The sequence below is a fragment of the Polypterus senegalus genome, chromosome 1 (assembly GCF_016835505.1).
Source record: "Polypterus senegalus isolate Bchr_013 chromosome 1, ASM1683550v1, whole genome shotgun sequence".
In the NCBI taxonomy this organism is placed as follows: Eukaryota; Metazoa; Chordata; class Cladistia; order Polypteriformes; family Polypteridae; genus Polypterus; species Polypterus senegalus.
In genome coordinates, this window is record NC_053154.1 from 229150173 (window position 1) to 229165729 (window position 15557).

The 15557-nt window shown below is 39.3% G+C and overlaps 1 protein-coding gene across 4 annotated transcripts in view; it reads right to left on the reverse strand.

Moving 5' to 3' along the window:
• The window catches only part of LOC120539674 (disintegrin and metalloproteinase domain-containing protein 12), a 568760-nt gene extending 555762 nt beyond the window's left edge, over nucleotides 1-12998 (reverse strand). For 2 of the 4 annotated variants that reach the window (XM_039770034.1, XM_039770025.1), the window contains exon 1: nucleotides 12804-12998. In XM_039770034.1, the coding sequence (XP_039625968.1) occupies nucleotides 12804-12900 (97 nt within the window). In that variant the 5' untranslated portion in view covers nucleotides 12901-12998. The remainder of the gene's footprint in view (nucleotides 1-12803) is intronic. The other 2 variants (XM_039770006.1, XM_039770016.1) reach the window with 2 other exon arrangements.
• Between the last annotated feature and the right edge of the window lie 2559 nt (nucleotides 12999-15557).

Genomic DNA, 15557 nt, shown 5'->3' on the forward strand with positions numbered 1-15557 from the left:
TTTCCTTGTCTCCAATTGGTATCCGCTGAAATTCTTCTATTTCCGCCCAAGCTTTTGCCATTGCCTTTTCACAGAACGCTCAGCTTAAGGGCTATTTATATTTATTTGCATATTCAAAGAAGCGTAATTTTTGGAGGAGTTTGGGGAGTGGCAGTAGGAGCCTGCATGTGCATTACTTTTCACGCTGACCGGGATTTATTGAGTGGAAGAACGTGGAAGTTGGCAAACACACAGATTTATGCATCTGGATTTTTTGTGCATACAAACGTTTCCGCTTTTGTCCTTACACCACGTTTTAGTGTGAATTCTATGCATACCGTTATGCATGCCCCAGGACTCTAAACAAATCTAAATCATATTATGTGATATGATCTACTGTTAAATTCTGCTCCATACTTGTAAAATTTTTATTTTTATACTGTATTGAGGATTTGTTCTGTTCTGTGTATTGTATTGTATTGACCCCCTTCTTTTTGACACCCACTGCACGCCCAACCTACCTGGAAAGGGGTCTCTTTTTGAACTGCCTTTCCCAAGGTTTCTTCCATTTTTTACCTACAAGGGTTTTATTGGGAGTTTTTTCTTGTCTTCTTAGAGAGTCAAGGCCTGTTAAAGCCCATTGTGGCACTTCTTGTGTGATTTTGGGCTATAGAAAAACAAATTGTATAGTATTATATTTTATAATGGGCTACCATACAGCCCTTGAGGTCTGAATTACTTTTCATTGTGGAATTTTTATCTCCTAGTGTTCTTGTGATACAGACTGAATCCTGAGAAGGTTGGTGCCTGATGCTCCAGGGACAAGCTGTGCCCCTTCTGACCCATTGTTATGTCAGCAAACTGGCAAATAAAAATTTTGAGCAAAAACTAGGAGATCCAACAAAACACATACATGAAAACAAAACAAAAAAAAAGTTCTAAAGCTATACAATATTGAAGCCTAATACGAGAGACTGTAATCATGGTTGAGAGAACAAGTAGGTAAAAACTGAAAGTAAACACGAGAGAAGAGCACAATGATAAACTTTGAATACTTCAGAGATTTGGCACCCACACATCAGATAAGGATTTGCACTCATAGCCGTCCTTTTATCACGTCACGTTGATTATTCATGGGTCCCGTTCTCAGAGGCCTCACCCCCAGCAATGCTGGTAGCAGACCTAATGACAGAAATAAACGCAATTTGAAGACTCAAAACCATACTAAATCACAACACCCATAATTAGAAGAAACCAGTATGAGCAAAGAAATAGTGAAAAACATTGAATTTTGTAAAAAAAAAAAAAACAAGCTGAAGCTAAGTGCCTGCTCTGGTGTTTGTAAATGAAGAAGTCAGGCAAGGACATCATATATTTAAGGACAAAATGTCAGGGGCACCGATTTTGAATGTCATTTCCTTCTGCTGGGTGAATTTATATCCTAAGGGTTAGATTGGGGTTGATTTGTTTTAGAACTATAGCTTTAATTTTGATTTGTGATTTGGGTTGTTATATCGCCACCATTCTAATGACGCTATTGCCGATTCCCGTTGCTAGAACCGCACTGGTATGGGCTTGTTCTAAGAGGTCATGGCCTGTCAGTCATGAGTCAACAGGATAAAAGGTCATCTAGGGGTATGCTTCCTGATCCGACTACACAAATTCCAAAACCCTTCACACCTTTTTAAAAATTGTTCTTTGTTTTGTTTTACTGTTTTTTGAGGTCTCTGTACTCCTTTTGACTTTGAAATTGCCTCACGATTCTTGGATCAGGCTACTAATAGATACCTTCGCTATGGTCTTCTGACTACATCCTTGTCTTTCTGTCGCCCGTTGACAGGCACAGACCTGGAAATTTTGATAGCGTAAGTCTGAAGTAACTTTTGAAAAAAACACAGGGAGGCAGTAAGATAAGGAAAGCAGCCAGTGAAAGAGGATTTGTTTAAAAAGTTTGCCATGCAGCCAAACCTCTTTTTTGAAATGTTACTTTTACAACAATTACTATATGTTTGTAGTACTAGGATGTTGTACTGTGTTAGCCATTATGGATGTGGCAAGAAGTTAAGCAAAATGACACTTTTATTGGCTAACTAAAAACATTACAATATGCAAGCTTTCGAGGCAGCTGAAGCCCCTTCTTCGGGCAAGATGTAAACATTTATTTCTTTCATTATACAAAAGAAATCACAAATAAAAGCATGGAAAATCTATATTTTCATTTCATCCATTTCCTGATTCTGCTTAATCTACTACAGACTCTCATGGATTTCTTTCGTAAGTCGCTACGGATAAAAGTATCTACTAAGCAAATACATGTCAATTTAGGATTTTTAAAATATATTTTGTAACATTTGGATAATATATTTTTTGTTTCACATAACGGTTTGGATTTTTTGTATTAAGGTAGGTTCCTTTTCTTTATCTTAATTTTGTCTTATACAGGGACATGTATTGAAGATAACAAATAGAGAGTGCAGCCATGGATTTACTTCCATATGGTTTTCAAATTTATCTGTCAGCATTAGATAACATGAAACTGCATTTTAAAAATTTATGTTGAAGCTACACTCAAGAGACTCTTTTAAACAAACTGAGCAATTTGAACCCAGAACAGAAAGGATGTTAAAAAAAAGTTAAACTCTTGGAAAAGGATAATGTTGTCCTGGTACTTCTAAATGATTAGTTACCTCATGCCTTTAACTTAGACCTTCATCCACCCACCCTGAGTCAGTTTATGGTGGGTGCAGTTTAATCAACTGTCCAGTATGGACCAGTTAAATAAAGGAGTCAGTGACTGCCTTCGACAGTGAGGGCAGGGCTTGAAAGCACTTTCTGCCACCCACAAAGCTTCCCAGTCCATGGGATATTCAGGGTTGTCATCTTTAAGGGATGTCCTCCTTCAGACTAATCAGTTAATGCTCTGAAGCTCAATGATGCAAGAAAGCTGTCTGGCTTTCATTTAGCTGTTTTCTCTGTGGATATATTTTTGTTAATGTACATGCAGATGATTAGATTTGAGGAACATTTTCAAAATTGTAGACTAAAGTTCTGCCAAAAAGAAGCAAGAGTGAGAAGTATCTATTGTGGCGCATGTGTTAGATATAACCACAAGAAGAGTTTACCTAATCAGGTAATTTGGCAACTTCACCATTTATAAAGTTACATGGCTCAATGCAAGTGGGTGTGGAAGTAAGTGAGCCCTGCGATGGAAGGCTGTCCTTGAATTATTGATTATTATGTTAATTCAAATCCTGTCTGTAATCCTAAATAAAATTAAACAGATTCATAAAGACTGATCGATGGGTAAGTGGCTGGCTAGATGGTGTGGTAATTCAGCCCCTGAACACAGACAGACAGACACCAAATGTCCAAAAACACACACGTTTAATTATATTCCTCAATGTACAATACCACACAATGCCTTAAATAGCCACAATTCTCTCACAGTCCCTTCTCTCACTCCTCCTCTCGCAAGCTCTGTCTTCTTCGTCCCAACTCTGGCTTGTCTACTGGAGTTTTTCTCATTTTAGTAACCTGCACTGATGTTCTAAGAGATGGACTGACTGACCAGACAGTGGTGAAAATTGATACATGATGGTTATTAAGTAGAGCAGAGTACATGCATCATAGTAGAATGAGGCAGGAAAGTGTGCATTGTCTTGTTTGACTTTGACTTCTCTACAAGAAAAGCCTCTGGGCCTTAGACCATAAATAATTTCAGTAATGAAATATTCCATAATCCAAAGTCACAGGAGAAAAATGTTTCATGGTTCTAGAGCACCACTTGAGAAGAATAAACCTCTAACTATTCTATGTAGCGTAGTTGTTTATTAAATATTTATAATGCACTCATAATTGTAAACTACAAATCTACTGCTTTTCCAAGAAGAGGTATATCCAAGAGTCATCCACCTACAGTATGTAGGGTCATGAGGAGACACTGCCCTTCCTGGCAGCTTTGAAGTGTACCCAAACAGAAGTAGGGAAAACACACAAACTCCAACCAAACAATTCTGTCTGGAGCTTTGAGACAACAAAAATACACAATGCTCCACAATGTTGTCCTCCTCACAAGTCTATTCTTCAGAATATAATCAAAAATACTAATGTAGGCTTTAAGGCTGTCCACTAAAGTTAACATATCGGATTGCTGTTGAGGTAGGCGACTTGTTATTTACTATATACTGTAAAATCTCAGTTTTACAGTATATACGTTTGTCTTGTTTAAAGTGGTGGCACAAAGCAAATACGTTTGTAAACCACTAAAATAAATATCATTAAATATAGTCTAATGTTGTCTACTTAGAAAGAAGAATAAGTCGCTGGGAGTGGCTCATCCACTTTTCCCATCAAAAATTATCTCAGTAATATAAAATATAAATATAAAATGAGTAGCCATTTTATCAGGTGCTGTACATCTATACTTCCTGCATAAAATACTGTTATGTCATACTTTAAACCAGGTAAGCAGGTACCAATAAAACATGCATATCAGAAAAAGGGAGGCAAAACTAAAGATTTAAGTGAAATATGATTTGGTGTATCAGGAACCAGAACCCTGTCACAGTTTTCAAGCATGACAGGTGTCACAACCGTACAGAGAATAAGCCCAGTCCATTTCCCATATTCAGATCTCCAGTCAGAGACAGATTGTTGATGAATGGCGTTAATAAAGACTATTATGACTTGTTCAGAGTAACCCAAGGGCTCCAGCCAGGCCACTAACTGCTCATTACAACACTAAGACTGAAAGAGGTTTAACAGAACACTCAGCTCAATACTAGGATAAGGCAGCAGATGTTCCACTGCCATTGCTATAAACGAGGAGTTATGATTACAGTGGGACTTCCATGATGGTGAAAAAAAAAGAGACCATGGATCCACTGCATTGTTTGTCAACAAGTCTTTCAAGGTATGGCAAGTTCAGCCACAATCTCTGCCCTTTTATTTTACTTTTTTCACTTCTCTCATGGTGTGACAAGCACAAGACATTAGACAGACTAGCCTCTGTTCAGTTTGAACAGTCCAAAGCACACTCTTGCACACAAATAAGCCCACCAAATAAAGATAACCATGTTAATCAAATCTGAATCTTCAAAAACAGACACCAGTATATTACATGGCACATGGACACATACACACTCTCTTCCTCTGTTACAGGGTCACTAATCTTCTTGTGTGTAAATCATGGAATTTGTGTAATATTTCAACATTTGCAAGGATCTGAAAGTTATCATCTCAAAACTTGAAACAGGACTTGAAATGAGGTTCTAACAACTACGTTTTTGAAAATCTACTGCTTACCGAGTGTCTTTTACTCTTACCATTTCATGTTGCCCAAAGTCCTGAAACAGCAGACAATTAGAGTGTGTTCAATGCGACCGTCAACCCAAGTAACATTTGCAGAAGCATGTACTCTGTCTCAGACAGTTTTTGAATTTTACAATACACCAGGTTTACTGACAGGACTATTTAATACTGTTCTGTAGTAAGCTACCCAAATTCAGGGTTATACGACATGGATTCCAGTCTGGTGGCACTGAAACCAAAGCAGCAAGCAAACCTTGACACCCATGAATCTATGAACCACTAGTATTTCTCACAAATATACCTACAGACATTCCCAAACCTGCTTAATTCGATTCACGGAGATGGGGTGCTGGAGCCAATGCTTTGCAGCAACCTTCCCAGAATAGGGCCTTAATTTATCATAGGGTATACGTACACCCACACAAAAGCAATTTAGAGTTACAATTTAACCTAACACTTTATACTTTAAATCAAAATCAATCCTGCTTGATTTAGTCACTGCAAATCACAGACTGATCTGATGGAGTTGCTGGGGATATCAAACAATGCAGCTGTCTGTAATGGAAGCCCATGACTAACTAAGATAAGTAAATAAATTCTGTCACTGAAAATCATTGGAATAGTCATGTAGTGTGATGCAGACTTAAATGGCACACTGTAGTAAAGGAATTAAATTTGTATTTGTGGCAAAATTCGGTCCATTAATTAAGGAAAGCAACTTTTTATTGCAACATGATATTTGAACATCATTGTCAATCAAGTACTTCTGTTTATTGATGTGATGGGCCTATACTTAATCTGAATAGGCTTTATCAGCAGGAAAATCCTCTACACCAGAAGGCTAGGACAATCCAGGAAAGGGGTGCCCTAACCCTATCCCTAAACCATAACTCTAACCCTTCTGACCAATATAATTTAAGACAATCAAGCATATTTGGGATGAGATGGGAGTTGTCTGAAGTAGTTCTACCCCACCAAGCAGATCTCTGGCACAGCATGAATGTGTCACACTAATGGCACCATAATGAGCCAATGATTCAATAACTAACTATTAAATAGGTAAAGTTCATAAAGCATCTGCTTAGTCTAAATGGTACCACATGAGAATGTGAATCAGATGAGGGAGAATTCTAAAACTCTTCACTGTTTGCAGTAAAGTACTAACAGTGAATAACAACTGAAGTAGAACAGGTTTCAACTGTTCTCAGTGATTCAGTCAAATGCAAACTATTCATTGTCAGAGGTGAAGTAGGTGAGATGTTAGCTAAGAAGAGCGTAAGTGCAAGATAAACCCAGGCTCCATACAGGTAACTTCCTGAACATTAGTCCTTTAGTAGAAGTGCAGTCTAAAAGTGGATACTGTCTCTGTTGCTTGAGTCCGCATGTTTAATGGAATATCTCTGCAAAGTTTCACATTGTTATGCCAGAGTAGAATCTGAATTTTTGTCCCGATTTCCTTAGTATGCTCCCTCTTCCCAAAGATACACACTCGGTGAAGCTGATAACTTTAAACTTCCACTGTATGACTGAATGTGAATATTTGTTTATTACTGTGCCCTATGATGGACTTGTGCTCAACTGGGGTCTGTTCTTGTCCCATAGGTGGGATAGGCTCCAGCTAATCATAACATAGTAAAAGAAAAAACGTAGTTCATAAAAGGAATTGGATGGACAGATGGATGGATGGATTGTAATTTATTAACAAGTAAAAAACTAAGTGATAGATTTGGGTGTTATTTTTACGAGTATTTTAGGAAATAAAGTTAACAATCCATTAATACAATTTCAATAAATGAAAATATTTGCGTGAGATTGACAGACAGACGCCAGGCAAGAATTTTTCCATGTTCTAAAAAATTCTTCCAAGTGTAATTTTTTTCCCTCATTCAGTTCCTAACATAGCGTGTCATAATTATGGAAGATGAGACAACATGTCAAAGTTATAGTGTACTATTTCTTTAGTATCTGAAATACTATCTGACATTTTAATCAGAAAAATGATGTCGTTAATATAGCAATCAATCAATCTTTATTTTATAGGGTGAGCAGCTGTTCCAAGCACGCTCCATTCTTTAGAAGAATTATGTCTGAAGTATTTTAATATATTTTAAAGTCCCACTTAAAAACTAATCTGTTAGACAAAAAAGGCAAATGTGGGTGACCATCCAAATAAAAAATGAAAAGGCTTGTATTAAACAGACTGAGGCAGAAGTATTATTCTTGGCTTTTTTTTATATCCTGCTCTGTATGTTGGTTAAATTTAATTAGCCATAAAAAACTATAATGATGAATCATTGTCAGTAGACATTTATTACATTTCTTTTCTTATTTTTCTTACATCTTCTTTTCGTGCTCTTTCTTTTCACAGATTTGCCTTATAAATAATCCATATAAGTGGCAGCTTGACTCAACCATACAGCTCATCTCCATTACAATAATAATATTAGAGATGTGACAAGTATTGTACATTCAGCTCAAAACTCTACAGCTGTCAAGGTTATATTAATAACTTATGATCATATATTTAGTAGTGTTCAACTAAATACGATTGCTATCTTTCCCAAATTTGACACATATCAAGTGATGCTCAAATCACAGTGTAAAATAATCAGATGAGGACCACAAAACATTTCATGTTATTCCCTTCAATCCATTCATGTTCTAACCAGCATATACACTACAAGACCACAGGTAGATGGTGTCTATGGCTTTAACACTTGCAGGCAAGAACCAACTCTGGACAGTGTCACACGTGTGCATGTAGAGACTATCGATGTGACACTAATGACACTAAGCACATTGGCATCAATACCTCAGAAACACAGTCACTAACAGCCGGTATCCTTTCACCTGTGGACCAGAGGATGGGTTGCAAAACGACTGTTAGAGCAGAAAGTTCCACCTCTTCTGCCCCGCCGGTGATTTAAACAACGTTGCCAGAAGTTAATGCTGACTACTGGAACCATTAGAGAAGAGGACTGAGCCCCGCTACTGAAAACTTTTTCAATCCCATCTGCTTGAGTGAGGCTCTAAAGGAATGATAATGTACCCAATCATTTTGCATTTGCCCTTTTCTTTCTTTTACTTTGTTTGCCAGACATTAAATAGGGTTCCAACTGGTGCCCAACCTTTCATTATCTTTTTTTTGCCTTTTATTTACAATAGGAAGGCAGTCCGTCATATACTTTGTGGCAGGAGGCTGGGGGTCAGACCCAGCCGGGACGCCTGGAAGGACCGGGAGGCAACATATACGACACCTGGGCCACAAGGGGGCAACTGCCCTGGATAGTGAAGAGACCACGGGGACAGAGCGTGGAGGCTCAAACCCATTGGGGCCCGTGGCTACCGCCAGGGGGCACCCCAAGTCTCATAGAGCCCGGGAGATCTGCACTTCCACCACACCTGGGAAGGTGGAGGAAGGACCTTCCAGGGACGCCCGGAGTACTTCCGGGTGCTCATGCGGCACTTCGCCACACCAGGAAGTGCTGCCAAAAGAACATTAGCGAGGTCCTGGAGCACATCCAGGTGATTATAAAAGGGGCCGCCTTCCTACAGTCGGAAAGCCAGAGTTGGGTGGAAGAAGGCAACGCTCAGGAGTGAGGAGGAAAAGTGGCCCAAGGAGGACCATTGAAAGGCCCAGAATTACAAGGGTGCTTGCTGCTGGAGCACTGTGTGTGTGCGGGACTTTGTGTTTTGTCATTAATAAACGTGTGTGCTTTAGAACTGCCGGTGTCAGTCTGGTTGTGTCCAGGCTGTCTTCTCACAACTTTTAAAAATAAAGGTGCCAAAGTGGTCCTTCAGAGTGATGCTATAGGGGACCATTTTTGATTTCCAAAGGAACCATGCAAACGAAGGTGTCCGAAAGATCCTTTATTTATTTAAATCCGTAACAGACTCTATCAATAACCAAGAACAGATGATAAAAGATTTGTGAAACCCTGCTGGATTCTTGATTTTAAAACAACTCTTGCTGCATGCAATAACACACACTTTCTTGGTCTGTTAGGTAACCTATTATATATAACATTAATGGTTTTGGTTTTGTCCTCATATTAGGAACCTTTTTAAAGCTCAAATAATCAATTTCATATCTTAAAGAACCCCATCCAGAATGAAAGGAGTCTTTGTCACACAATGCCTCTTCAAGAAACCACACAAGCCAATAAAGTGCCAGCAAGGAACCATTATTTTTAAGAGTGTTCGGCACACACCTACACTCACTCTGTCTGGGCCAATTTAAAGTCTCCTGACAAATTAAAATGAACATAAATAGATAGATAGATAGATAGATAGAATTTGATTTGTTCCCATTTGGGCAAAGAATGAAAAACAAAAGCACCTGGTCAAAGATCTACACAGGAAAATAATGCAAATAACACACAGGGAGATATTGAGGCAAGAATTTGTACCCAAGATTCTATTTTTTTTTCCATTAACCAAAGATAATTAAATAAAGATAACCATGTTAATCAAATATGAGTAGCCAATGTTTGCACAGTCATAATGGCAACAACAGAAACAAGTCCATTACATGGTGCACCAACACATCCACACTCAGTCCGTCTGATGCAGGGTCTATAATCCTCATGTTGCTGGACTGTGTGAAGAACAATAAGTCCTGTAGGACCCCATACTTGTGTAAACTCAACATAAAAGCCACCACAATTAAACCGGTGTTTAAGTGCTGTGAGGTGCATACATTTTAAATCACACAGGAACTTGAAAAATATCAATCATACACTCTGAAAAATAATAGGTCTTTAATGGCATTTTCTGGTTCCTTACTGGATTATGTTGTTCCTTGTAGAACTATTGCTTGGAAAAGCAGCTGATTTCATTCTGGGAAGGGTTCTTTGTATATCAAGTTTGGTTTGTGCTTTGAAAAATGTCCTAATATATAGGAACAAATCTGAAATCTTTAATATATGGCAGGATACCTAGCAGGACACTACCAATTAAGAAAACCTGGATTTAGTTGTAACCACTAGAGGGTGCCAGAGAGTCCCAAACCACAGACACAGTAAAACACCACCCGTTATTTGCATAAAATAAGAGATTTTTATTCTCTTCAGGCACTTCTTCACAGACATCACTCCAATAATAAGCCACAATAATACAAAAAAGAACAATAAACCAACAACTGTTCCTCCTCCTCCCCCTCCACTGAGTTTTGTCTGCTGCCTCCCGACTCTGACTCCCCTTGTTTGGCAGTGGGCTTCCTTTTATGCAGGACCTGGGAGTGTTTCCGGTGCCACTTCATATCCTCTGTGAAACCCTACCGGGCCATAAGATAAGCAGGGAAGGTCATCCCCAGACAGCAGCCTCTATTGATAATTAGGGACCATGACGGGGCTGCATTTCTGCACTCCAATTGCCAAGCATCCCTGCGGGTGTCCCGACTGGGCTCCCATATAAGGACCACTGTGGATGGAACAACTCCTGATTCCCGACTATTGCTGGTCCGTCCATTATTTCCTGCCGGCAGAATGCAAAATTATTTCTCCTGTCCACCGGCAATTACGCTTTCATCGTCACCCTGGCTTCCTGTCAGGTAACGTATATATACCTGTCTCACCTGGGATGCCCGTTCTCCTCCTACAGCGTATACAGCAAAACATTGATATTTCACAGATCTGTTACCATACATTCATGGTTATTTACTTTATGGAGCCTGTTATGGATCTAAATAAATAAAGGTTCTTTCTGGAACCTTCATGTGGATGGGTCTTTTGGGAACTAATAATGGTTACTTTATGGCATTTCCCTGAAGAACCACTTTGGCTCCTTTATTATTAAGAGTGAAGTCTGTTCAGCGGGAACACTTTGGTGACTTATTATATTATCTCCATAAAGTTTCACCTAACCACACATTTCTCAAGATTTTCTAGAAATGATTGCAATATGTAGGCACAGTACTGTGACTCCTGTGACTGTACACATGTAATTACAGAGTAGTTGCATTGTATGTACATAATGAGTGCAGAGAATAAACTTTGGAAAATAAGTTCCAGATGTAATACTAATACTAATAATAACAGAAAAGGCTGATTAGAACTGTACTCTTTCAAGCAGAAATGATGTCTGTATATTTCAGCATAAAAAATGCGAGTGACACTTCAGCACTGGTAAGACTGTTGCGGTTAATCCAAGAATCAGACACACCTCTAGTAGTGGATTAACATATTCACGTCTTAGAAATAACCGTTCAAAAGGAAATAAAGTTATTAAAAACAACTATCACTCAACACCGGAGAAAAAGATGAAAAATATACCAATTACAATTGGAAAAAGTTTGCAGTCTTACTAGTATTTCATGACTCGGATCTCGCCTTTAACGTATGGTGCTGCAGGCACTGCATTACTAACAGCCTGCGAACAGTAGAGAAATAGAAATGAGAATTTTGACAATAGCTTCAACTTATACCGTTTCACCCAGTATACTGATTGCATAAAACGAGGTCCATGTGTGTTGCTGCCCGAGTAATCCCAACAGTTAGAAAAATGATAATCGCAGGAAAAGACCCGATGTAACAGTGCCGTGGAAGTGGAGAGTGTTAATATCAGTTTTGGTTGTTTTTGATGTTATGCCCATACAACACCAATCAATGGATATCCATCTTTCGTCTCGTTTTCAATTTAGATTTGCATCTACAATAATATCCAGCATTTTTCATTGTTGTTGTGTGGGAGAATTAGGAATCAGCAACAAAAAAATAACGGACTGTTATTGGAGCATTGCACAGAGACGTAGAGCGTGACCGTTAAGTACGCCGGTAGTGTATCTGGGTATTCGTTCACTTCTCGTTCACTTCTTGATCGAATGCGCCCGTCTGTCTTCTGCTGAAGTATTCGCCGTGTTCGTCAAGTACATGCTGTGCTCTAAGGAGTTTGCCGGCATAACGACAGTTAATACTGGAAAGTAACAGACTGCCTAATGTTTCCACAAGTCTGTAGAGATTGACAGACTTATAAAAAATGGTTAAAACATAAATGAACGCATGCGTCGATTTTTTGAAAAGTGGAATAAAAAATAACTTTTCAGTCGTCCAAACGCTCCATTTATGAAATGCCACTGGCCCGGAGCGTATCAGCTTTCTACCTCACACAAGCAGGCACATTTGCAGTGACTGGCGGAAAAAATGATAATCGCTTATCTTGTAACTTAAAAGAAATCGGGGTAGCAATGAAGGGGGTGGGCAAGCAGCTGGCTGACTTGCTAATGCACATCACAGCTGAAGAGCGCCGGTCGCCCGAGCCGCCAGCCGCACACTCAAGAACCGGGAGCAGACCGCGCATCCTCCCGCTGATCGTAAACGAACTTTTCTTTTTCTGTTTCCTCTGTAGCGAACACTTTACAGTATTAATTGATCGTATTTTGTTGTCATTTGTATTCGGTGTTACAGTTGAGAAAAAAAAACAGACATTCTCAAATCGCCGATGCCAAGCGGGGTTAGTAAATGACAATCGCTAAATGCAAAAATGCGCTCAATGAATGAACAAATGCATCTCCTTACCTTCACATCGTGTCGGAAGTGGCATGAAACAAAAGCTGATGAATATCATGAAAAAAGAAAGTAATGCAAAGTTTTCTTCCTGCTGCCGACTTGTCATCTTGCTCGAATGTGGCAGATAACTTTGATTAGCCGAAATCAGGAGACCGGGGCCATCACACTACTACTTAGTGAGCTGATTTTCAGGATATGAGTGATTTCCTGCAATATGAGCACCCCACCCTCCCCCTATGTCTATACACACATACACACACACACACACTTATATATATATATAGATATATTTCCACTTCTATCCAGGGGGGTTAGAATCTTACTCTGTACAGTAAGATATCGCAGTGTCATAAACTTTCTGTCCAGTGATGCCGTAATTTGAACTTTAACGGTTCCTGTTGGCAAAGGGAAACACGAGGGATCTTGTAAAAAAAAAAAATAAGCAAAAGACACGGTAAATAGGCAGAAGAGTGGAATGAAGTCTTTCTTTCAAATTGGCACTTTAAAGTCTTCATTACAATTTAACAAAGTCTTGTCTTTTTGTGAAGCTCGGGATTCCGCGCGGTCCTAAATATTGCCCAGGTTCGTGCAGCTTCCATGTACAACAACGCTTCTAAACGGACACGTCTGCTGTGAGGTAATAAACGGAGAGAGTGGAATATTAGTTACAATATGCTCATTCAGTTCTCCAATAAAAATAATAAGAATATTTTTAAATAATCACAGGTTCATAAGCACTTGAACTTAATTATGTATAAACTAACTGAGTTAACTGGCCTCTGAGGTGGCATGGTTGCACAGAGATTAGCCCTGCTGCGTGCTGCTGCCTGGAATCTTTAGAGAGTACAAACCATAAATTCTCATCCAGCTGAGGTGCTGGAATATTCTCTCTGCTGTTTTTGAGTCCAACCACATTTGTTATGTTTGTATGCCCGGATACTGCAGTTTTTATCTGTTCTTTTCTTTTAGTGTTGCTCAGGGACTTTTGTTGAACTGTAATCTTTATTCTAGACTGAATATAGACTCTTGTCTCAGCAATGATTTTTGTTCTGTATTAAACCACTCCATTGGGAGAAAGTGGACAATGTCTAAAGTCTCTGCCTGTCCTGTTTTCTTTGAGCTTTCCCCCATGTAGTTTACCTTCTGGAGGCTCAGTGGTACAGTGAGGTTAGTGCTGTTGCCTGTGGAAGTCCAGAGTTCACCTTCACAATGCCTGGTCATGTCTGCATGGGCTTTCCTCTGAGTGCTCTGCTTTTCCACCCTCATCCCATGTGTTTTAGATTCATTTTTGACACTGCAGGTGTGTGCGTGTGTGTGGCATTCAGCAGTTCTTGGTAAATATACCATTGTGCTGCCAGCTTTGGACTGCAATATCACAAATAATGCAATTCTACAGAGGTTCCACTTTCAGAACAGATAAGTAAGCTATAAAACACACATGGTGGCCAGCTTGAGCTCTGCTATATTTGCAAAGCTTTCATGTTGGCTCGATACTACCATTGTTCAGCAATGCAAATCTCTTGATAATGCACCATCTCTCTTTCACACTTTCATGTGTCTCAACAAAAGTCTACGGAGGTATGAGAAGACTAAACAAATCAGAAATTAATAACTTTTAGAGTTTTTATTTTGTATTAATTAATCAACTTATCTTCCAGAATTGTACATGGCTGCAAAAGTCTTAACTGGATATTCTGTGTCAGCTCTCTAAGAAAATTACAGCCATCCATTAAGTGTGCCCTAAGTCATTGTACTGTTCACTCAGTTGTAATGTTAGCTGCTGGTCAATCTGTTTTGGACACGATACAGATGTTATTGCTAGCCTTGAGAGCAGAAACCCCTATGCTCACTGCTGCTTGCAGCCAAGACAAATTTCGAGTGAAATCAGTAACTTAGTACTTGATGATGGTGGACAATTATCCTCAGCAAATAGTCTGAGACAATATGTTTGGAGGAACAAGCCTTGGTGTTTTTGGAATGCCTGCTCTTTTAACAAACACTCTTAGCTTTTTGCATTCATAGCCACAGTTTTATTTATTTGAATATGCTGCACTTTGCTGTGGATCACCACTGTCACTCCACTGATCAGAACGGACACCAGTGCCGAAGAGCTGAGGTGGGCAGTTAGGAGGAGCTTGGGAAAATGATGTATCCTGCCATGAAAAGTTCAAAAGAGGTCGCCTAACACTTTAAAGTTGGTACATCTTATTGGTTGTGCTCCCGTTTTACTCTAGGCAATCGCCTAGTTTGCCCTATGGATGGGCAGGCCCTGTGTGTGTGTGTGTGTGTTTCTGAGTGTCAAGCAAAGACCTGGCACTCCTTCCAGGTTTAATTTCACTTTGATCTAATGCCACTATGACCATGATATGGAATAAATGGGAAAATGGCTAAATGGGCATTTTACCTTTGTGGAATAAAAGAACACAAGAAAAATAAAAAGGTTTGGAGTAGCCACCCCATATACTTGGCAACAAGTAGTTTGAGTGAAAAAAACGGTCTTCACAGACTGGAGTCCAAAACAAAATTGAGTAATAATATTGAAAATGGAAGTTATACAGGAGAAGTGGCAGAAGTGATGTCAGAAAGTCCGGAACCGGAAGTGATGTCAGTGAAGGCAGAACTAGAAGTGATGTCCTTAGACTGCTCTACAGAGGAAAGAGTCAAAAAAACAGTGCACACTGCCACCCACTGGTCAGGCATGTAATTATAATCATTTGAACCCTTTAGTTGTAACCCATGTGCAATTGTGTGATACATTGTTTC